Source organism: Mus caroli, chromosome 17 (genome assembly GCF_900094665.2).
Source record: "Mus caroli chromosome 17, CAROLI_EIJ_v1.1, whole genome shotgun sequence".
NCBI classification, from domain to species: Eukaryota; Metazoa; Chordata; class Mammalia; order Rodentia; family Muridae; genus Mus; species Mus caroli.
Window position 1 is genome coordinate 34,413,615 of NC_034586.1, and position 23,032 is coordinate 34,436,646.

The following is a 23,032-nucleotide window of genomic DNA, read 5'->3' on the forward strand; positions in this document are numbered from 1 at the left end:
AGACTCAGCTACCCCACCCTGCTCTCCCCACTCACAGGATTTGGACCTAAATTGAAAGTGAAACCATTTCAGGGTTTCGGAGGGCTCTGCAGCCCTCCTCCATAAATTGAACCTGGGACCAGTGGTTACTCAGGCTTGGCAGTGGAAACCTTTGGAGACCAAGCCAGCCCTGGGGTCACTTACCTCCTTCACTCTGGTTGTAGGATCAGAGCAGGGTCCAAAGGTATGCTCTGGACCTCTGTGCAATGTGCTTGAGTCTGAGTTTTAGTTCCTCCCTATACTCTGTTCTTTCCTTCTACATCCATGGCTCACACGGCTCCATCCTTGGAATCTCCTCATTGCTATCAAAATGCTGAAACTGTGTGTCAATGGAGATGTACTGTGCCAGCTCCTTGCCAGAGAGAGGTCCCAGTCCCACCAGAGTCTCTCTGGGACTGAGTGGGATGGCGAGTCCCTTGTCTGTTGGGAACAAAATAAAGGGGGGCCCTGTGGAGACCCTGGGGAAGAAGGGGAAGGGAAAAGGGGCCAAATGCCTGGCCTCTGTGCTCTGGGCAGGCTGCCAACGAGGTCCTTCTCCTTTTCCTCTTTCTCCTTCTCTGGGGGGCTGCTGGAACGCATTCCACTTGGCCCAGGTGGCCATGCAAACCTCTGACCCACGCTGTAATGGGCGGACAAGGGGCAGTCCCCGATCGGGGACCCTGTCGCCCTGGGGTTATTGGAGAAAGGGATAAGGGAAGAGGTTCCCAACACTGACCAGAGTGCGCAGCAGATCTTGATGGAGCAGAGACTCTCTATGATTTAAGAACTTTATTATAGAAATGCAGGGGGAAAGAGAGAGAGAGAGAGAGAGAGAGAGAGAGAGAGAGAGAGAAGGCTAGAGAGAAAGAGAGAAAGAGAGAGGAGAGGAGAGGAAACAAAGAGAAAGGAGAGAGGAGCAAAGACAAAGAGAGGGGAGAGAAGAGAGAATGTAAGAGTTAAGAGAGAGGTGTTATGGTCTTCACTGTTGCTAGGTAACTGGGGAGGAGTTTAGCCTGAAGGTCAGAAGCTTGGGCCATTGTCTACGTGATTACTGACCATACTAATCTTGTGGGGGCTGTGGGAGGTGGTAACTTTGGCAGGGGCCAGAGTTGCAGGAGCATGAGGGAACACCTACCGTGTCATATAGGTGAATTATGACCATTGGGGTTCAGACTTCAGCTCAACTGGAGATCAGCCTGCAATTCCCCACTCTTGTCGAAGCAGGAACTCAACTTTATGGCATCAGCCTCTTGTTTATATAAGTTTGGAACATAGGGAGGGGGATTTTTCGTGGAGTAAGATGACATCGGAGGCTGGGAAGGGTGACAAAGGGTATGGAGTGACTGACGGGGCCAATGAAAAATCTATACATCAGTAATCATGGGTCAGAGGTAGGGGCAAACAGGTCTTCCTGAGTCACCCTTATATGGGAGTGACTGAGACAGGTCTCAAAACTCAAACCAGGCTTAGGCTCTTCCACAAGGCTGCAGAAACTCGAGCCAGGCTCGGGTTTGTCCTCAAGGCCCAAACGAGGGCCAAAATGGGGCCCAAGAGTACGGGACCTCCCCAGGGCCCAGACAAGTCAGGGCGGTGTGGAAATAGTACAGTAAATGTGAGCCTGGGGGAGGCATCAAGGCCCTTCTCTGAGAACACCAGACAAATGCACTTGGTCTGTGTGGGAGTGGGGATGAGTTAGGGCAGGACTCGGAGTTGCAGACTGGAAGGAAGATGGGGCTCTGGCCAATTTGCCCCTGGCAAAGCTGCAGACTAGGAGAAAAATGGGGCTCTGGCAGAACAGACATTGGCTGGGCTCTGTGGAGGTCCCAGCTGGGACAGGGGTTTCACCTGTGTCCCTGGTTATGGCAGACCTCCTGGGAAACAGGCAGACTGTGGGGAATCGGAGAGGGCAGGTGCGCCACATCTGCCCCAGGTGGAATTGGAGACCCGAAGGAAGACAGGGCTGCAGCAGAGCTGATAGGTCCTGCATATGCTGGCATCTGTGGGGGTACCATGTGGGACAAGTATTGGGGCAGGTTCTCACCTGTGTCCCTGGATGTGGCAGACCTCCTGGAAGACAGGCAGTCTGTGTCCTGCTTAAGGTAAACTTCCTGGGAGACAGGCAGACTGTTGGGTGTGGGAGAGGGGCAAGCATGCCTCATCTGCCCTAGATGGAGTTGTCTGACTTTCACATAACATGGGGGCCAATTGGAGGGCTTAGAGCATTAGACACAGGAATCCCAGATGGGTTTTAAGAGAAGTATTACTTGGACATGAATGGAAATAATATCGTTCTAACACTCCATTTGTATTTTATAGTTACTAGTAAATTCATTAGGAACATTGTTTTTTCTAGCAGTCACTTATGATAGCAATGAATGACGAAAAATGATTGACCATTTTGATTCCTCTACCCAAATTTTGTATAGTGTAGGAATATTGCAAAGATTTGAAAAAAATGTGTGTTTATTTATGCACACACACACACACACACACACACACACACACACACACACACACACACATTTTCGATTTAAACAGTTTTCCAATGATCATATGCTTTGTTGAAGGAGACAATGTGAATCTATTCTTAGAATAACGGACTGTAGAATTGGTGAACATTCTACTTCATGACCTATAGTTCATTGTTTCCCTAGGTTGCCTTGTATGTCATACATTAGAAAAGATTTACACAGTTTCTTCTTGTTAATCTTATCAGACCAATTTGACTCTTAAATTCAGTCCAGTTACTAAGAGGATGGAAGATATAAGATAATTACTGGAACTTCACAATGCTGACAGGTGCATATACCCAGAGAAATAGAAACATTATTCTCTCATGATCTTGGAAATGAACCAGCTCTTCTATATATTACCGATCTCTGGACATCTTTATTAAAGTGAAAATGTACTTTCACTAATTTCATATGTTGTCTTGGTGGTCCCAAATAGTTAAATGTTTCCTAGCTGACTTCAATGAATGGTACGTGTAGAGCTATTTATGAATTGTGAAAATCGTCTTTAAAATTGAATGAGAAATAATTAGAAGAATGGAACAAGAATTCTCATTTAGATAGAGTTAGGTTTGCAGTGCTGTCAGAATCTTATGGTAGATGATTACTTAGAAAAGTACAGTTTAAAACTTGTACCTCAGTTGGAGTGGGTCTAATAAGAGGCCAGGAAATATTATGGGCTCATGTACACTATTAAAATTTTCCTGATCTTGTATCCCGGGTCCCTCAGAGATCAGTCTGCTTAGGAGAGCCTGCGGACTGCAAAAGAAACATAGCTTCTGGGACAGACCCCATTTAGGGCCCTCATCTTCAGCCAGGAAGCAGATCTGAGCTCCAGACCCCTGCGTTCCTTCCCTGCCAGAGGAGAGGTGGTCAACAGGGACGGCTCTAACCACCTGAGCAGGTGAGTGAGCCATGTGGTATCCCGGGTCCCTCAGAAATCAGTCTGCGCGGGAGAGCCTGTAGACTGCAGAAGCAACATAACTTCGGGGACAGGCCCCATTTCAGGCCATCATCATCATCCAAGAAGCAGATCTGAGCTTCAGACATCTGCCATCCTCCTCCATCAGAGGAGAGGTGGCCTGTACAGAGTACTCTGACCACTGAGACTCAGGAGACAGTTGGAAACCCAAGAGTACTGACAGAGGCTAAGAGAATCACAGGAGGAACAAGTTCCAGCCAGAGACAGCTATAACAATTAACGCCAGAGATTACCAGATAGTGAAAGGCAAACTTAAGAATCTTACTAACAGAAACGAAGACCATTCACCAACATCAAAACCCAGCACTCCCACCTCAGTGAGTCCTGGATACCCCAACACACCTGAAAAGCAAGATTCGGATTTAAAATCATATCTTAGGATGGTGGTAGAGGATTTTAAGAAGGGCATTAATAACTCACTTAGAGAAATACATAACACTGCAAAACAGGGGGAAGCCATTAAAGAATTACAGGGAAATGCTGTTAAACAAGTAGAAGCCCTTAAAGAAGAAACACAAAAATCCCTTAAAGAATTACAAGAAAACACAACCAAACAGGTGATGAAACTGAACAAAACCATCCAAGATCTAAAAATGGAAGTAGAAATAATAAAGAAAACCCAAAGAGAGACAACTCTGGAGATAGAAACCCTAGGAAAGAAATCAGGAACCATAGATGCAAGCATCCACAACAGAATACAAGAGATGGAAGAGAGAATCTCAGATGCAGAAGATTCCATAGAGAACGTGGACACAAAAATTAAAGAAAATGCAAAATGCTAAAAGATCCTAACTCAAAACATCCAGAAAATCCACGACACAGTGAGAAGACCAAACCTATGTATAATAGGAGCAGATGAGAATGAANATTTTCAACTTAAAGGGCCAGCAAATATCTTCAACAAAATTATAGAAGAAAACTTCCTTAACCTAAAGAAAGAGATGCCCATGAACATACAAGAAGCCTACAGAACTCCAAATAGACTTAACTAGAAAAGAAATTCCTCCCGACACATAATAATCAGAACAACAAATGCACTAAATAAAGACAGAATATTAAAAGCAGTAAGGGAAAAAGGTCAAGTACTATATAAAGGCAGAATTAGAATTACTCCAGACTTCTTGACAGAGACTATGAAAGTCAGAAGACCCTGGACAGCTGTTATACAGACCCTAAGGAAACACAAATGCCAGCCCAGGCTAGTATACCCAGCAAAACTCTCAATTACCATAGATGGAGAAACCATTCCATGACAAAACCAAATTCACACAATATCTTTCTATGAATCCAGCCCTTCAAAAGATAATAAAGGGAAAACAAAAACACAAGGATGGAAACTACACCCTAGAAAGAGCAAGAAAGTAATCCCTCAACAAACTGAAAAGAAGACAGCCATAAGAACAGAATTCCAACTTTAACAACAAAAATAACAGGAAGCAACAATTACTTTCCTTTAATATCTCTTAATATCAGTGGACTCAATTCCCCAACAAAAAAACATAGACTAACAGACTGGCTACACAAACAGGACCCAACATTTTGCTGCTTACAGGAAACCTACCTCAGGGAAAAAGACAGACACTACATCAGAGTGAAAGGTTGGAGAACAATTTTCTAAGCAAATGGTCTGAAGAAACAAGCTGGAGAAATCATTCTAATATCGACTAAAATTTACTTCCAACCCAAAGATATCAACAAAGACAAGGAGGTGCACTTCATACCCATCAAAGGTAAAATTTACCAAGATGAACTCTCAATTCTGAATATCTATGCTCCAAATGCAAGGGCAGCCACATTCATAAAAGAAACTTTACTAATGCTCAAAGCACACATTGCACCTCACACAATAATAGTGGGAGACTTCAACACACCACTCTCACCAATGGACAGATTCTGGAAACAGAAACTAAACAGAGACACATTAAAACTAACAGAAGTTATAAAACAAATGGATTTAAAAGATATCTACAGAACATTTTATCCTAAAACAAAAGGATATACATTCTTCTCAGTGCCGAATAGTACCTCCTCAAAAATCAACCACATAATTGGTCACAAAACAGGCCTCCACAAATAAAAAAATATTGAAATTATCCCATGCATCCTATCTGATCACCACGGTCTAAGGCTGATCTTCAATAACAACATAAATAATAGAAAGCCACCATTCATGTGGGAACTGAATAACACTCTACTCAATGACTCCTTGGTCAAGGATGAAATAAAGAAAGAAATTAAAGACTTTTTATAGTTTAATGAAAATGAAGCCTGGCAGTAATGGGGCACACCTTTAATCCAAGCACTTGTGAGGCAGAGACAGTCAGATTTCTGAGTTCGAGGCCAGCATGGTCTACAGAGTTAGTTCCAGGATAGCCAAGGCTATAGCAAGAAATCCTGTCTCTAATAAATAAATAAATAAATAAATAAATAAATAAATAAATAAAATAAAATAAAATAAAAAATGAAGCCACACTATATCCAACTTATGGAACACAATGAAAGTAGTCCTAAGAGGAAAACTTATAGCCCTGAGTACCTCCAAAAAGAAGCTAGAGAGAGCATACACTAGCAACGTGACAGCACACCTAGAAGTTCTAGAACGACAGGAAGCAAATTCACCCAAGAGGAGTAGACAACAGGAAATGATCAAACCTAGGGCTGAAATCAACCAAGTGAAACAAAAAGAACTATTCAAAGATTCAACCAAACCAGGAGCTGGTTCTTTGAGAAAATCAACAAGGTAGATAAACCCTTAGCCAGAATAACTAGAAGGCACAGGGACAGTATCCTAATTAACAAAACCGGAATTGAAAAGGAAGACATAACAACAGAACCTGAGGAAATCCAAAATGTTATCAGATCCTACTACAAAAGGCTATACTCAACAAAACTGGAAAACCTGAATGAAATGGAAAATTTCCTAGACAGACACCAGGTACCAAAGTTAAATCAGGATCAGATTAACAATCTAAACAGTCCCATTTTCGCTAAAGAAATATAAGCAGTCATTAATAGTCTCCCAACCAAAAAAAGTCCAGAACCAGATGGGTTTAGTGCAGAGTTCTATCAAACCTTCAAAGAAGACATAATTCCAACTCTCCTCAAACTATTCCATGAAATATAAACAGAAGGTACTCTACCCAATTTATTCTATGAAGCCACAAGTACTCTGATAACTAAACCAAGCAAAGATCCAACAAAGAAAGAGAACTTCAGACCAATTTCCCTTATGAATATTGATGCAAAAATACTCAATAAAATCCTTGTAAACTGAATCCAAGAACACATCAAAAAGATCATCCATCATGACCAAGTAGGCTTCATCCCAAGCATCCAGGTATGGTTTAATATATGAAAATCCATCAATGTAATCCACTATATAAACAAACTCAAAGACAAAAACCACATGATCATGCCCTAGGACGCTGAGAAAGCATTTGACAAAATCTGACACCCCTTCATGATAAAAGTCATGGGAAGATCAGAAATTCAAGGCCCATACCTAAACATAATAAAGCAATACACAGCAAACCAATAGCCAACATCAAACTAAATGGAGAGAAGCTGGAAGCAATCCCACTAAAGTGAGGGACTAGACAAGGCTGTCCACTCATTCAATATAGTACTTAAAGTCCTAGCCAGAGCAATTTGACAACCAAAGGAGATCACGGGGATACAATTTGGAAAGGAGGAAGTCAAAATATCACTTTTTGCAGATGATATGATAGTATATATAAGTGATCCTAAAAATTCCACCAGAGAACTCCTAAACCTGATAAACAGCTTCAGTGCAGTAGCTGGATATAAAATTAACTCAAACACATCAGTGACTTTTCTCTACAGAAAGGATAAAAAGGCTGAGAAAGAAATTAGGAAAACAACACCCTTCAAAATTGTCACAAATAATATAAAATACCTTGGTGTGACTCTAACTAAAGAAGTAAAAGAAGTGTATGATACGACCTTCAAGTTTCTGAAGAAATAAATCAATGAAGATCTCAGAAGATGGAAAGATCTCCCATACTCATGGATTGGCAGGATCAGTATAGTAAAAATGGCTATCCTGCCAAAAGCAATCTACATATTCAGTGCAATCCCCATCAAAATTCCAACTCAAGTCTTCTCTGAGTTAGAAAGGGCAATTTTCAAATTCATTTAGAATAACAAAAAACCTAGGATAGCAAAAACTATTCTGAACAATAAAAGAACCTATGGGGGAATCACCATGCCTGAGCTCAAGCTATACAACAGAGCAATTGTGATAAAAAACTGCATGGTACTGGTTCAGGTAGATCAATGGAATAGAATTGAAGACCAAGAAATGAACCCCTATGGTCACTTGATCTTTGACAGGGGTGTTAAAACCATCCAGTGGAAAAAAAGACAGCATTTTCAACAAATGGTTCTGGCACAACTGGCAGTTATCTTGTAGAAGAAAGCCAATCGATCCATTCTTATCTCCTTGTACTAAGGTCAAGTGGATCAAGGAACTCTACATAAAACTAGAGACACTGAAATTTATATAGCATAGAGTGAGGAAAAGCCTCGAAGATATGGGCATAGGGGAAAAAATTCCTGAACAGAACAGCAATGGCTTGTGCTGTACGATCCATAATTGGCAAATGGGACCTCATAAAAATGCAAAGCTCCTGTAAGGCAAAAGATACTGTCAATAAGACAAAAAGGCCAGCAACAGATTAGGAAAGGATTTTTACCAATCCTAAATCTGATAGGGGACTAACATCCAATATATACAAAGAGGTCAAGAAGCTGAACTCCAGAAATTCAAATAACCCCATTAAAAATGGTGTACAGAGCTGAACAAAGATTTCTCAACTGAGCAATACTGAAGGGTTGAGAAGCACCTGAATAAGTGTTCAACATCCTTAATCATCAGGGAAATGCACATCAAAACAACCCTGAAATTCCACCTCACACCTGTCAGAATGGCTAAGATCAAAAATTCAGGTAACAGCAGATGCTGTCGAGGATGTGGAGAAGGAGGAACACTCCTCCATTGCTGGTGGGATTGCAAGCTTCTACAACAACTCTGGAAGTCAGTCTGGTGGTTCCTCTGAAAATTGGACATAGTTATATTGGGAGATCCAGCAATACCTCTCCTGGGCATACAGAAGATGTTCCAACTGGTAATAAGGACACATGCTCCACTATGTTCAAAGCAGCCTTATTTATTATAGCCAGAAGCTGGAAAGAACCCAGATGTCCCTCAGCAGAGGAATGGATACAGAAAATGTGGTACATTTACACAATGGAGTACTATTCAGCTATTAAAAACAATGAATTTATGCAATCCTTAGGCAAATGGATGTATCCAGAGGATATCATCCTGAGTGAGGTAACCCAATCACAAAATAACTCACTTGATATATGCACTCACTGATAAGCAGATATTAGCCCAGAAATTTAGGATATCCACAATACAATTTGCAAAACACAAGAAAACGAAGAAGAAAGAAGACCAAGCTGGGCGTTGTGAAGCAAGCCTTTAATCCCAGCACTTGAGTTGCAGAGGCAGGCGGATCTCTGAGTTCGAGGCCAGCCTGGTCTACAGAGTGAATTCCAGGACAGCCAGGGCTACATAGAGAAACCCTGTCTCGTAAAACAAACAAAACAAAACAAAACAAAACAAAAAAAAACAAAAAACAAAAAACAAAAAAGAAAAACCTAAGATCAAAGCATAGATACTTCATTCCTTCTTAGTTTAGGGAACAAAATACCCATGGAAGGAATTACAGAGACAAAGTTTGGAGCTGAGACGAAAGGATGGACCATCCAGAGACTACCCCACCTAGGGATCCATCCCATAATTAGCTACCAAACTCAGACACTATTGTATATGCCATCAAGATTTTGCTGAAAGGACCCTGATATAGCCGTCTCTTGTGAGGCTAAGCAGATGCCTGGCAAATACAGAAGTGGATGCTCATAGTCATCTATTGGATGAAAGCCAGGGCCCCCCAATGGAGGAGCTAGAGAAAGTACTCAAGGAGTTGAGGGGATCTGCAACCCTATAGGTGGAANAACAATATGAACTAACCAGTACCCCCAGAGCTCGTGTCTCTAGCTGTATATGTAGCAGAAGATGGCCTAGTCGGCCATCATTGGGAAGAGAGGCTCCTAGGTCTTGCAAACTTTATATGCCAGTACAGGGGAATGCCAGGGCCAAGAAGTGGGAGTGGGTATGTAGGGAAGCAGGGCGGGGGGGAGGGCATAGGGGAGTTTTGGATAGCTTTTGAAATGTAAATGAAGAAAATAGGTAATAAAAAATAAAATAAATAAAATAAAAATTTCCTTAGTTAAGAATGTCGATCTCTAGGCAGGGCGTGGTGGCGCACACCTTTAATCCCAGCACTCAGGAGGCAGAGGCAGACGAATTTGAGTTTGAGGCCAGCCTGGTCTTCAAAGTGAGTTCCAGGACAGCCAGGGCTATTACAGAGAAACCCTGTCTGGGGAAAAAAAAAAAAAAGAATGTCGATCTCTGATTAGAAATAGACTATGATCTGTAAATATCTCTCTGCTTTCACATCTGAATTATGGTCAAAATGTATTGGTTTGGTGATTTTATTCTTCAAATACTCTTCAGGAAAAATTCTCAATGGAAATTTATTTCATATTTTCTACTAATGAGTAACTTTGGGAAATGAATCTCCAAGGTCAAGCAAGAACTTTTTTCTGTAAGTAAATCTTTTCTGATCCCTAGAGAGAGAATACAGACTACACAGACTCCATCATCTCTACTCTCATATATGGTCTCAGTAATGAATGCAAAGGGCAACATGCTTGTAGATCTAAGACAATTGGGTAAAGTGGATGTTTCTAAGTTCATCATTGATTAGTGGATATTAGAGAAGTCAGAAGGTAAGGGTGAAATGTGATATTTTATGGAGTATTAGGTCATATTTCAGAATGGAACATAGAAGATGCAGTATAGGACATCATTTCATTTGTATGTTAGTTTCCAAGGTTGCATGTAAATAATGCCACATAAAAGAAAATATGTTTCATAGTGAAAATACTTCTATGAAGTAATGATGTTATATATTATATATATGCATATATCACAATACACATAACATAACTGTTGGGAGTTGGGGGACATGGGGATTTTCAAAGGGGAAACTAGGAAAGGCAATAACATTAATGTAAATAAAGAAAATATCTAAAAAAAGAGGTTTCAAGAAAGCATGAAATTAAAACTTTTGCATTAAAAGGAAACTAGGGGTTAAGACAGGAGATTTTGGATAAATAAATTGTAAGAAATAGAAAAATGAAGCAATAGCTCTAGAAGCCAAGGGATTGTCGCATATTACTATGTAGCCCATTGGAAGCTAAGTTTTTAGATGCTAACCTCAGATGCTGAAATAGTTTTCAGATAACCTCAGTACTGAGTCTCAGTCACTCTGAGTTCCAATGAGATCCATATATTTTATAGATGAATAGGTTTGAGATGAATACAATAGCAGTTATCAGTTTCAGATGATTACAATATCAGTGAGAATGTTTAACATGGTATATGCCACCATGAGAGTCATGCCATTGGCTGATGGCAGAAATTATTGTCTCTACAAATGAGTGTGAGAGTAGATGTAACCTTGTATGAAAATAACTTCTTAATTTTTAGTACAAAGACGGAAAAGTGATATTACAACTATGATTGACAGAACAATTTAATCTTTTAAAATTTGGTGCTGCTAATTGTAGCATCAGTTGGTGGAAACACAGATTCTCATCTCACCCTAGTCTCTTAAGTCAGACTTCTTGGGGTGGAGTGTGACCCCTGTGACTTAACAGCATCTCCAGGTGAGTGTACAGTGTGACACCAGTGACGTAATGCATCTCAAGGTGAGTTTTAGCTTTGCGAAACTTTGACGTTCCCATTCTCATTTAGAAACATATTCCTAAAAATTTATTTCTCTGTATTCTAAAACACATATCCATTGGCACAACTACATATGTGAGCATCCAGAGGTTAATAAAAATGTACATGAATTAAAGGAGAAAGGATATTGTAGTCATCCTACATGTACCTTCTGTCTTTCAAATTTAGCTCATCATTTATAGTGTAACATTATTCAGCTTTTTTTTTAAAAAAGTTTATTTCTGAGCCTTTTATATGCTCTTTAATGTACAGTATGAAAAGACAACCAGAAGCAACTAAAATTATAAGATCTCCCCATGTGTGAGGATTTAACCCCCCACATAGTTTGTGGGACATGCTCTTCTCTCTCTCTCTCTCTCTCTCTCTCTCTCTCTCTCTCTCTCTCTCTCTCTCATTCTGCTTTGGTTCCCTTTATAATATTTAAGACTTTATATATATTTACACCAATTCAAATACATATGTATGTATGTTACAATCTAGAATCTACATTTGAGAGAGAATATGAGTGTTCTGCTGTTCTGAGTTTGTGTAACCTCATTTAATACAATTATTTTTAGGACCATTCACTTGCTTGAAAAATTTTATCTCAGTATTCTTTTTTTAATTTTTAATTTTTTATATTTTTATTTTTTATTTGTTCTGTCCTTCTCCCATATTATTTTTATTAGATATTTTCTTCATTTACATTTCAAATGTTACCCCAAAAGTCCCCTATACCTTCCACCCTCCCTGCTCCCCTACCCACCCACTCCCACTTCTTGGCCCTGGCGTTTTCCTGTACTGGGGCATATAAAGTTTGCAAGACCAAGGGGCCTCTCTTCCCAGTGATGGCCATGATTAAAATCTTATTATGTATATTTACCATATTTTTATTGAAAATAGATTTTTCTCTCATATAATACTTCCTGACTTCAGTTTCTCCTCCCTTTAGCTTTCCTGTCTGTCCCCCTCAACACACTCCTCTTCCACCAGATCCAGTCCTTCTCAGTTTTCCTTCAGAAAGAAGCAGCCCTCCAAGATATAACAACCACACACAACAAAACAAGATACAAAAAGACAAGGCAAAACCCCTCATATTGAGGTAGGGCAAGGCAATCCATTAGGAGGGAAAGAGTACCAAGTGTAGGCAAAAGCATCAGAGACACACTTGCTCCTACTGTTAGGACTCCTACCAACCACCAAGCTAACACCCATTAACATATACACTGAGGATGTGGTACAGACCCACACAGGTCCTGTGCTTGCTGCTTCAGTCTCTGTGAACCCATCTGGACCCTTCTTTATTGATTCAGTGGGCCATATTCTCCTGCTGTCCTACATCACCTCTCACTCCTAAAACCTTTTCTCCCCCTCTTCCATTGTCTACTTCTCTTGGACATGATTAGAGCTTTCTTGTTCTGTAGCTTTCATGTGGGATGTCAAGTTGCTAGTATGAGATGACTCTAATTATTTTATGCAGGCACATAATGATGTCAACTTTCCTATTAGCACTATTTTCATTGTGTCTCATAAGTTTGGATATGCTGTGTATTTATTTTCATTGAATTCTAGAATGTCTTTAACTTCTTTATTTCTGTTTTGACCCATTTTTTAATTCAGCAGAAAGTTGTTTAGTTTCCATGAGCTTGTAGGCTCTCTTTTGTTTTTGTTGTTGATATCCCTCTTCACTAGTCCACGGTGTGCTCATCAGATGCAGGGAGTTATTTCAATTTTCTTTTATACAGGGAGACTTGCTTTTTGTCCTCTTTTTAAATGATATTTTATTGTAAAGTATATGTATGTATATTTGTGTTTATATGTGCACATGTGTGTCAGTGCCCACCAGAGACCAGAAACAGGATTAGAGAGCTTGGAACCTGAGTTTCAGGTGCTTGTGTGTCACCTGACTTGGATATGGGGAGTCAAACTCAAATCTTCTAGAAAAGAAGCAACACTCTTAAGTACTGTGCCATCTTTCTAGCCCCTAACATAAATATCAAAGTTATACCACCCAACGATAAACTTTCATTAATTTCTTCATGTTACAAATACAGATAACATAACTGTTGGCAAGCAGTTGATGAACAAGACTATGTTTCTCTGTCTTCTGTTAGTAGTAGAGCCCTGTCTATTACAGTAACATGATGGACTCCTTCCTAGATCTCCATTGTTAACCCATTCTTCTTATAAAAGAATGAGTAAAAATATAATTAAACAGAAAGTACAATAAAGAAAAATCCTGCTAAGGTGTGAAAAGAAGTGGGATCATAATATAAAGAAGAAAAGAAAGATGGAAGGAAACAAAGAAATAAAGTAAAATTGGACAAAATATTGGAGCACCCTCTCTGTCAGTCTACATTTTACTAGTACATAATATTTTTTTCTTCACACTTTTTTAAAGATATTGTTTTATTTCCATGGTACATTTTCAAAGCCATTATTGTCTTTGGAACAGAGTCACATTTTTCTTATTCTGACTGTTCTTGACCAGGTCATAGGGAGGCAACATCCAGAGTAGCATCTTATCTTGAAGACTAGTAATAATTGTTACAAAAGTCATGTTTTCTTTGACATTTTAAAATAGAAATCATGGCCTCTACTATCAGGAAATTCACATTTAATCAAGAAGAAAAAATATATATGTCACAGAAACTAGAAAACTCATTCAGACATTATCAACCTAAGCACGAGATCATCCTGTGAGTGTATTTAAGAAGAGACAAGATAATAAAAGATAAAGTATTCAATAACAGTTTAAAAGTGGACAAGAAGATAAAATTATAACATAGTTTTGAAGCCCTGGTCAAATTTGACTAACGATAAAGAAGTTCTTTAGGTGAGAGGATCTATGGTGATTGATGTTAACAAGAGTGCATGATATCTGGAGTCATAGAAAAACTATGGATAACCAGCCAGAAAGATATGACTGGATAGTTATGGCTATGACAGATGGACAGAGGCATATTCCAGTAAGCAGGCACAGTACAATATATGTAATTAATGGGAAAGAAGAGACATTAGAGGTATTTGGGCACTAGAATCAAGGCAAAACTGAAATGTTTGCAGTTTGAATAATAGTAATTACAGTGCAATGAATGTAGCCCGTTATACTGTTGATGCAATAAGCTTTGATTGAATTGATGAGAAAATGTTAAATTAAGGTAAGAAAATGTGATCAAGGGGCTGAAATGTAGAATAGTTTGTAGATAACAGTGTTATAACACTTTACATATGTGGGAATGAAAGACATGGATGCACCATGTGTTCAAGTCACACAGGCAGGACAACATTTGGAGGAAAAGTGTTTCTTTCTTGAAATACTAAATGAATGGGAAAATTCAGTGCCCACTTCGTGATCAGTATTTACTATTTTTTTTATGTCAAAAACTAGGCATACCTTGAAGCATAATTCAGATTCAGCTGTGCTCCATCATAATTTGTCTCATTTTGTTGTGAAAGGGAGCAAATACTAAATACCTTACTATATAGTTCAACAAAATATATATGGTTATATCCTCCACATCACAAAATGGTAATCTATGATGGGGCAAGGTAAATCTGGCAGTCAAAGAAGCATTAGACTTCTTTGGAATGAAACTGAGATGACAAGGATAGATCCCATGGTTTGAAACCATATATAATCTCTCTCAGGCATATCACAGCTCACAGAGGTACTGAAATGGTGGAAACTGAGTCTAACTGTAGTGGAATCTTTGGTTGTCTTTTGGATTAGGTAAACCCACAAAGATTAGACACTAGGGGTTTAAGAAGAGTTACCAGAAGTCTCAGATGCAAACTTACTATATCGTCCTGTGTGTTATTGCTCTCTGCTGTCCATCAGAGAGTTTCTTCTTTTACTTGACATTTGATTCAAAATGAATAATTTTTCATTTATTAGTTTGTAATATTATATTAGAAATAGAAATTGACCAAGATAGAAAATGGTATTGAGAAGTGTGAATCTTGCTGATAGCTCATTCAATGTGGGTAGTGAGGGATGATAGAGTTTATGAGGCATTCCAAGTTCAAAATAGTCACAGCCTTAGAAGATACACAAGGACTTATACAGCTTCATAAAAATGATGTTTATCCAGGTAACTTCTTTTAAACAAATAAGTAACATGATTTTATTTTTTTGAAGGAACTTCCTTGGCAGCATTGTGAACAATGAATCATTTGAGGCTAAGTGGTCACAGTAAGTCACTCAGGAAAACAGCAGTATTGTACTTTGTTTGATGAAGCTGCAACTAGAGTGGTGACACTATGGATGGACAGGAACATTTATTGAAAACCCACTGTCAGCAAAGCACTAAGCTATGTACTGAGATACAGCCTCTGCCTTCGAAGGGATCACAGTCAAACAGATACACAGGAAAAGTGGTTATTCAATCAAGTAAAACAATGGGTAAATAGCATAGCTTTCACCTAGAGAATTCCTGGAAGCCACTCAACAAATTGTCTTTATGTCTCCCTAGGGAGACATTTTTAATGAACTCCAAGTCTTGTTCCTTCCTCCCTTTGCTGTTCTAGTTTCTAGTACTCAGTAGAAGCTTTGAGGTCCCATTGACAAGGGACCAGGTCTGGGTTGGTGCCAATTCTTGCCTGCAGTGAGAGAATTGTCTTTATGCACATTTCATCTTCAATAATAAACCCAAGGATGAACTGCAGTCAGGCTCCTGGCTTTACCCTCTTGGGACTATCCAGGGAACCAGAGAAGTGGCAGCACTTCTTTATCATCTTCCTAGGTCTCTACTTGCTAGGCCTTTTAGGGAACCTACTACTTCTGTTAGCTATTGGTTCTGATGTCCACCTCCACACTCCCATGTATTTCTTCCTCAGTCAGCTCTCGCTAGTGGATCTTTGCTTTATCACCACCACAGCTCCTAAAACACTGGAGACTTTGTGGACTGGAGATGGATCAATCTCATTCTCTGGATGCCTGTCTCAGTTGTATTTCTTTGGTGTTTTTGCAGATATGGATAACCTGCTTCTGGCAGTCATGGCCATTGACCGTTATGCTGCTATCTGCCACCCACTCCTCTACCCACTTCTCATGACTCCTTGTAGATGTGAGGTTCTAGTCAGTGGTTCATGGGGAATAGCTCATTGTGTGTCTCTGATGTATACGTTATTGCTCTCTCAGTTATATTTTCATACCAATCAAGAGATTCCTCATTTTTTCTGTGATTGTAGGCCTCTCTTACTGCTTTCCTGTTCTGACACTCACCTCAATGAGGTCCTGATGATGGCTTTGGCTGGAGTTTTGGGAGTCAGTGCAGTTCTTTGCATTGTAAGTTCTTATGTTTGTATTTTTTATGCTGTGGCTAGAGTTCCATCAGCACAGGGGAAAAGAAAAGCCCTGACCACATGCAGTTCCCACCTCTCTGTAGTCCTCCTTTTCTATAGCACAGTCTTTGCTACCTACCTGAAGCCTCCATCTACTTCTCACTCCTCTGGGGAGGTGGTAGCTGCTGTTATGTATACCTTGGTTACTCCCACTCTAAACCCCTTCATTTATAGTCTGAGAAATAAGGATGTTAAGAGTTCATTGAGAAGAGTTCTGAACATTGAAAAGTCTCAGGACTAAGGATCATCATTCAGGAAGGATCACAACCCACATCACTACCACACATGCAAAATGTGTCAGTTAACAATGTTGCTCAGGGGAAAATTACATGATTGCTATGGTTAATCTTCAGGTTTTCTTTTCTTTTTTTTTTATTAGATATTTTCTTCATTTACATTTCAAATGCTAACCCCAAAGACCTCTATACACTCCCCCCCACCCTGCTTCCTAACCCACCCACTCCTGCTTCCTGGCTCTGGCATTCCCCTCTACGGGGGCATATTATCTTCACAATACCAAGGGCCTGTCCTCCCATTGATGGCCTACTAGGCCACCCTCTGCTATATATGCAACTAGAGACACAGCTCTGGGGGGTACTGGTTAGTTCATATCGTTGTTTCTCCTACAGGGTTGTATACCCCTTTAGCTCCTTGGGTACTTTCTCTAGCTCCTTCATTAGGGGCCCTGTGTTTCCATCCAAGAGATGACTGTGAGAATCCACTTCTGTATTTGCCAAGCATTGGCATAGACTCACAGAACAGAGCTATGTCAGGGTCGTGTCTGCAAAATCTTTCTGGCATATGCAATAGTGTCTGGGTTTGGTGGTTGTATATGGGAAGGATCCCATGTGGGGCAGTCACTGGATGGTCTTTTCTTCTGTCTTAGCTCTGAAATTTGTCTCTGTCACTCCTTCCATGGGTATTTTGTTCCCCATTCTAAGAAGGAGCGAAGTATTCACACTTTGGTATTCCTGCTTCTTAAGTTTCATGTGTTTCACATATTGTATCTCAAATATTCTAAGTTTCTAGGCTAATATCAACTTATCAGTGAGCGCATATCAAGTGACTTCTTTTGTGACTGGGTTACCTCACTCAGGATGATATCCTCCAGATGCATCCATTTGCCTAAAAATTTCATGAATTCATTGTTTTTAATTGCTGAGTAGTACTCCATTGTGTAAATGTACCACATTTTCTGTATCCATTTCTCTGTTGAGGGACATCTGGGTTCTTTCCAGCCTCTGGCTATTATAAATAAGGCTGCTATGAACATAGTGGAGCATATGTCCATATTACAAGTTGGAATATATTCTCAGTATATGCACAGGAGAGGAATTGTTGGATTTTTCCAAAAATACTATGTCTTATTTTCTGAGGAACCACCAGACTGATTTCCAGAGTGGTTGTACCAGCTTGCAATCCCACCAACAATGGAGGAGTGTTCCTCTTTCTCTACATCCTCGCCAGTATCTCCTGTCACCTGATTTTTTTTTCAATTTTTATTAAATATTTTCTTCATTTAAATTTCAAATGCTATCCCGAAAGTCCCCTATACACTTCCCCTGCCCTACTCCCCTTCCCACCCACTCCCACTTCTTGGCTCTGGCATTCTCCTGTACTGGGGCATATAAGATTGCAAGACCAAAGGGCCCCTATTCCCAATGATGGCTGACTAGAGCATCTTCTGTTACATATGTAGCTAGAGACAGGAGTTCTGGGGGTAATGGTTAGTTCATATTGTTGTTCCACCTATAGGATTGCAGATCCCTTTACCCCATTTTTAATGGGGTTATTTCAATTTCTGGAGTCCAGCTTCTTGAGATCTTTGTATATATTAGATATTAGTCCCCTATCAGATTTAGGATTGGTAAAAATACTTTCCTAATCTGTTGGTGGCCTTTTTGTCTTATTGACAGTATCTTTTGCCTTACAGAAGCTTTGCAATTTATGAGGTCCTGTTTGTTGATTCTTGATCTTACAGCACAAGCCATTGCTGTTCTGTTCAGGAATTTTTCCCCTGTGCCCATATCTTTGAGGCTTTTCCCCACTTTCTCCTCTATAAATTTCAGTGTCTCTGGTTTTATGTGGAGTTCCTTGATCCACTTAGACTTGAGCTTTGCACTAGGAGATAAGAGTGGATCAATTTTGCATTCTTCTACATGCTAACTACCAATTGTGCCAGCACCATTTGTTGAAAATGCTGTCTTTTTTCCACTGGATGATTTTAGCTCCCTTGTCAAAGATCAAGTGACCATAGGTGTGTGGGTTCATTTCTGTGTCTTCAATTCTATTCCATTGATCCACCTGTCTGTCACTCTACCATTACCATCCAGCTTTTATCACAATTGCTCTGTAGTATAGCTTGAGGTCAGGCATGGTGATTCCACCAGAGATTATTATATTGTTGAGAATAGGTTTTGCTATCCTATGTTTTTGGTTATTCTAGATGAATTTGCAAATTGTCCTTTATAACTCAGTGAACAATTGAGTTGAAATTTTGGTGAAGATTGCATTGAATTTGTAGATTGCTTTTGGCACTATAGCCATTTTTACTATATTGACCCTGCCTATCCATGAGCATGATGGTCTTTCCATCTTCTGAGATCTTTGATTTCTTTCTTCAGAGACTTGAAGTTCTTATCATAGAGATCTTTCAATTCCTTAGTTAGAGTCACACCAAGTTATTTCATATTTGGTACTATTGTGAAGGGTGTTTTTTCACTAATTTCTTTCTCAGCCTGCTTATCCTTTGTGTAGAGAAAGGCCATGGATTTGTTTGAGTTAATTTTATATCCAGCTATGGCACTGAAACTGTTTATCAGGTTTAAGAGTTCTGTGGTTGGATTTTTAGTTTTTACCTGACTAGTTTTGAAATTTCCCTGAACACAATATTTTGGGCTTTTCTATGAAGGTATCTCTGGAGAGATTTCACCAAGAAGGCAAGATCCATTTGAATATGCATGACACCATTTGTTCCATAGAATTATCCTAGTCTGACAGATGGAAAAATTAACAACCTAGCTTATTCTCATTATTCATCTGTTTTTGATTGTTGACCACAGATGCAATGTAGCCCTCCACTGCATCCTCCTGCCTTGCTTTTCTCATCCTTATGTATGGTATTCTTCAAACTATTAATAAAAATGAAACTTTCATTCTTAAATTGCTTGTCAGGTGCTTTGCCACAACAAGGCAAGTAACAAGTAAAATAATGTATTGGAAAGAATAGTATGTTGAGTTTGATATTCTTTAATTTGCCTTCTTATACTCATATTCCTGACGCATGAATATCCACTTCAATCACTACAATCATTGGGTAATTTAAAGTATTTTTTCCAGTGGTTTTATAACAACAGCCCCCTGATATCCTTATAGGTTTTACTGAATCTCCTGTCCTGGAGAGCTAGTGAATTAAAGTATTTTTGTCTTTTTCTTGTATCTTTCCTCCAGCTGAACATGGATACAACTTACAAATCATGTTAAAGGTAGCTTTAGTGTTCACCGAACTTAAATCACAAGTAAGGAGTCAGGAAGCTGGTGAGTCTGACAATAACCCATGTCAATAGGAGCAGGATTAGAAAGAATATAATTTTATTTTATCTTTTAATGGAGAGTATATTACAACATTCTTTTAAAAGTGATTTATTATTGCTGTTATTGTATGTGTATTTATACAATTACTTATGACATATCCTTATGTGGGAAATCAAATTATAAGTTCAACCATTAAATTTTCATGCTCAAACCAAATAAACACAATAGCAAAGAACCGTTCAAATGTCATACTGCAATAACATACATGACCATTGTTCTAGATTTCCTTGTGCTGGTGCCTTATTTCTATAATTTTATTTTCATTAATCATTTACAGCAGTGCTACATAAGCAATGGGCTACAGAGTGGCAATCCAGTACTTGCCTTCACTGTGTGATAATCAACAGGCTACAGAATGATAACCTATTACATATATTCACTATGTGATGATCAAACCAGAGCGCTTTTTATGTTGTATGCAGTAAACAACTCATCATAATTTACATAATCTTTTAAACTAACATCTAAAAATTGTTTAACTGTCATCTTCCACTGGGCATAGCTTTTAAGACCTAAAGAGGACTTTTGAGAAAGAACATAATTACTCCATCTCCAACCCATAGACGGAGACTTTTCAATCAAGACACTGACAGTTAAATAGAAAATCTTCACTGCCCTCCATCTTAGGTCACATTTCAGTTGGTTTGCAGTAAAGATGCCTTCTTAGTGCCTGCTGCACCTCCTGGTTCCTCAAGCTATAGATGACATGATTGAAGATAGGGATAACTACTGTGTAGAGTAGTGCAATGACCTTGGAGAGGAGCAAAGGGCACAGTGTACAAGACCATGAGTGATCTATAGAATGTGGACACCACAGCCAGGTGAGAGGAGCATGTGGAGAAGGCCTTGGTTCTTCTGTCCCCAGAGACAACTCTCAGCCCAGTCACCACAATCTGAATGTAGGAGATCAGAACCAGCCCAAAGGGGACAGTCAGGAAGACAACAGAGAGAACAAATGTAATCACCTGGAAAACTTGGGTATCTGACAAAGCCAGGTCCATGATGGGTGAGAAATTGTATTAAAATTAATCAATTAGGTTGGGGCCACAGAACCACATCTGGCCTACCAGAATAACAACTAGTCCATCCACCATGATGCCAAACAGCCGGACGGTGAGCACAAACCCCAGGCACCACTGAGGCTCCATGAGAAGTGGGTAATGTAGGGGGTGACAGATTTCAAGGTAGTGATCAACTTGATAACCATTGTTTCTTTGAACATTATATATATATATATATATATATATATATATATATGTGTGTGTGTGTGTGTGTGTGTGTGTGTGTGTGTGTGTGTATGTTGTATGTAGGTATGTATGTTTATAAATACACATATGTAAAATCTACTCAGTCCATTTTTGTTGTTTATGCTTTAGGGCTGACTACCCTGCATTGGAAAACCAATGAATGGATTTATTCCTAGGGGAGTCTAATTCTTCTTCCTCAAGAAATTATTGGCTGCCCATAGTTCTTTGTCTAGGGATAGGACCCTACACAAATTTCTCCCTTGCATGTTAATATTGCTGCTGTTTCTGTCTTTTTTCCGAAGCCATTTCTAGCAGAAACCTTTTCATAATATACCACTTGGTATTCTGGCTCTTCCAATCTTTTCTCCTTCTTCTGAGATGTTTGCTGAACCATAGAGACAGAGACAGGTAGTGTGATGTAGATGTATCCATTGGAGCTTGAATCCTCGTGATTGGTTGATTTCTGTTCTATGTTTAGTTGTGATTTTCTGTGATGAACTCTGTGGTAGTATGAATATGCTTGGCTCAGAGAGTGGCCCTATTAGGAGGTGTGGTCTTGTTAGAGTGGGTGTGGCATTGTTGGAGTAGGTGAGGCCTTGCTGGAGGAACTGTATCACTGTGGGGCTGAGCTTTGAGATTCTTCTATCTTCCCATGAGACAGCTCCAATTTTTCCTTCAGAACAAGATGTAGAACTCTCAGGCACCATATCTCTCTGGATGCTCTTATGCTTCCCACCATGACAAAGGACTGAATCTCTGAAACTGTAAGCCAGACTCAGGTAAATGTTGTGCTTTATAAAATTCACCTTGGTCATGGTGTCTCTTCACAGCAATGGAAACACTCCTTTGTTGTTAAAAAAAAAAAAAAGCTTCTTTGTTGAAGGGTTGTAGCCATACTTATCTGTGGATATAGGATAAGATTTAGAAAGTAGTAAGGAATTATGTTGGCTTACCAAAGGGTCACAGCAGATACTTTACTAAGGTCTATGACCTCTCTAACCCTGGGAAGCTGGCTAGGTTTCCTGTTAAAGGTATGACTTTTCTGCTGATGAGTCGACTTTAAGTCCAATTAGACAGCAGTTGGTTGCCACCAACACATAATAACCACTTACTGCACTTTTGTATATATCTTTTCCTGTTGGCCATTTCAGTGCAACAATAAAAAGAGCTGGAGGCTGGAGCTGTGTGAACAGGAAGGCAGACTGAGAACTAAATCTTTGGGAAAAGGAGGCAGGGGAGTAGGGTTGAGTTGGGATGAGGAGACTGTCTCCAGATAAAGACTAACCCCTTATACTATGCAGATGTCTCCATGTCTTTATTATTAAAAGAGCAGCACCCATATTCCCAAGTCCCCCACATTATTTCTTCTTCTTCTTCTTCTTCTTCTTCTTCTTCTTCTTCTTCTTCTTCTTCTTCTTCTTCTTCTTCTTCTTCTTCTTCTTCTTCTTCTTCTTCT

The 23,032-nt window shown here is 39.5% G+C and overlaps 1 protein-coding gene and 1 pseudogene across 1 annotated transcript; one reads left to right on the plus strand and one right to left on the minus strand.

Annotated features, from left to right (window-relative positions):
* The first annotated feature begins 15,976 nt into the window (after nt 1-15,976).
* LOC110284160 (olfactory receptor 1361-like) lies at nt 15,977-17,002 on the plus strand. The gene has a single exon (XM_021149848.1). The coding sequence runs from the start codon at nt 16,014-16,016 to the stop codon at nt 16,974-16,976; it is 963 nt and encodes a 320-aa protein (XP_021005507.1). The 5' UTR covers nt 15,977-16,013; the 3' UTR covers nt 16,977-17,002.
* A 3,955-nt stretch (nt 17,003-20,957) lies between these two features.
* LOC110312237 lies at nt 20,958-22,722 on the minus strand (annotated as a pseudogene).
* Between the last annotated feature and the right edge of the window lie 310 nt (nt 22,723-23,032).

Bases quoted from the DNA above. Each gene is read 5' to 3' on its own strand.
- LOC110284160 (XM_021149848.1), top strand. From the start codon at position 16,014: ATGCACATTTCATCTTCAATAATAAACCCAAGGATGAACTGCAGTCAG.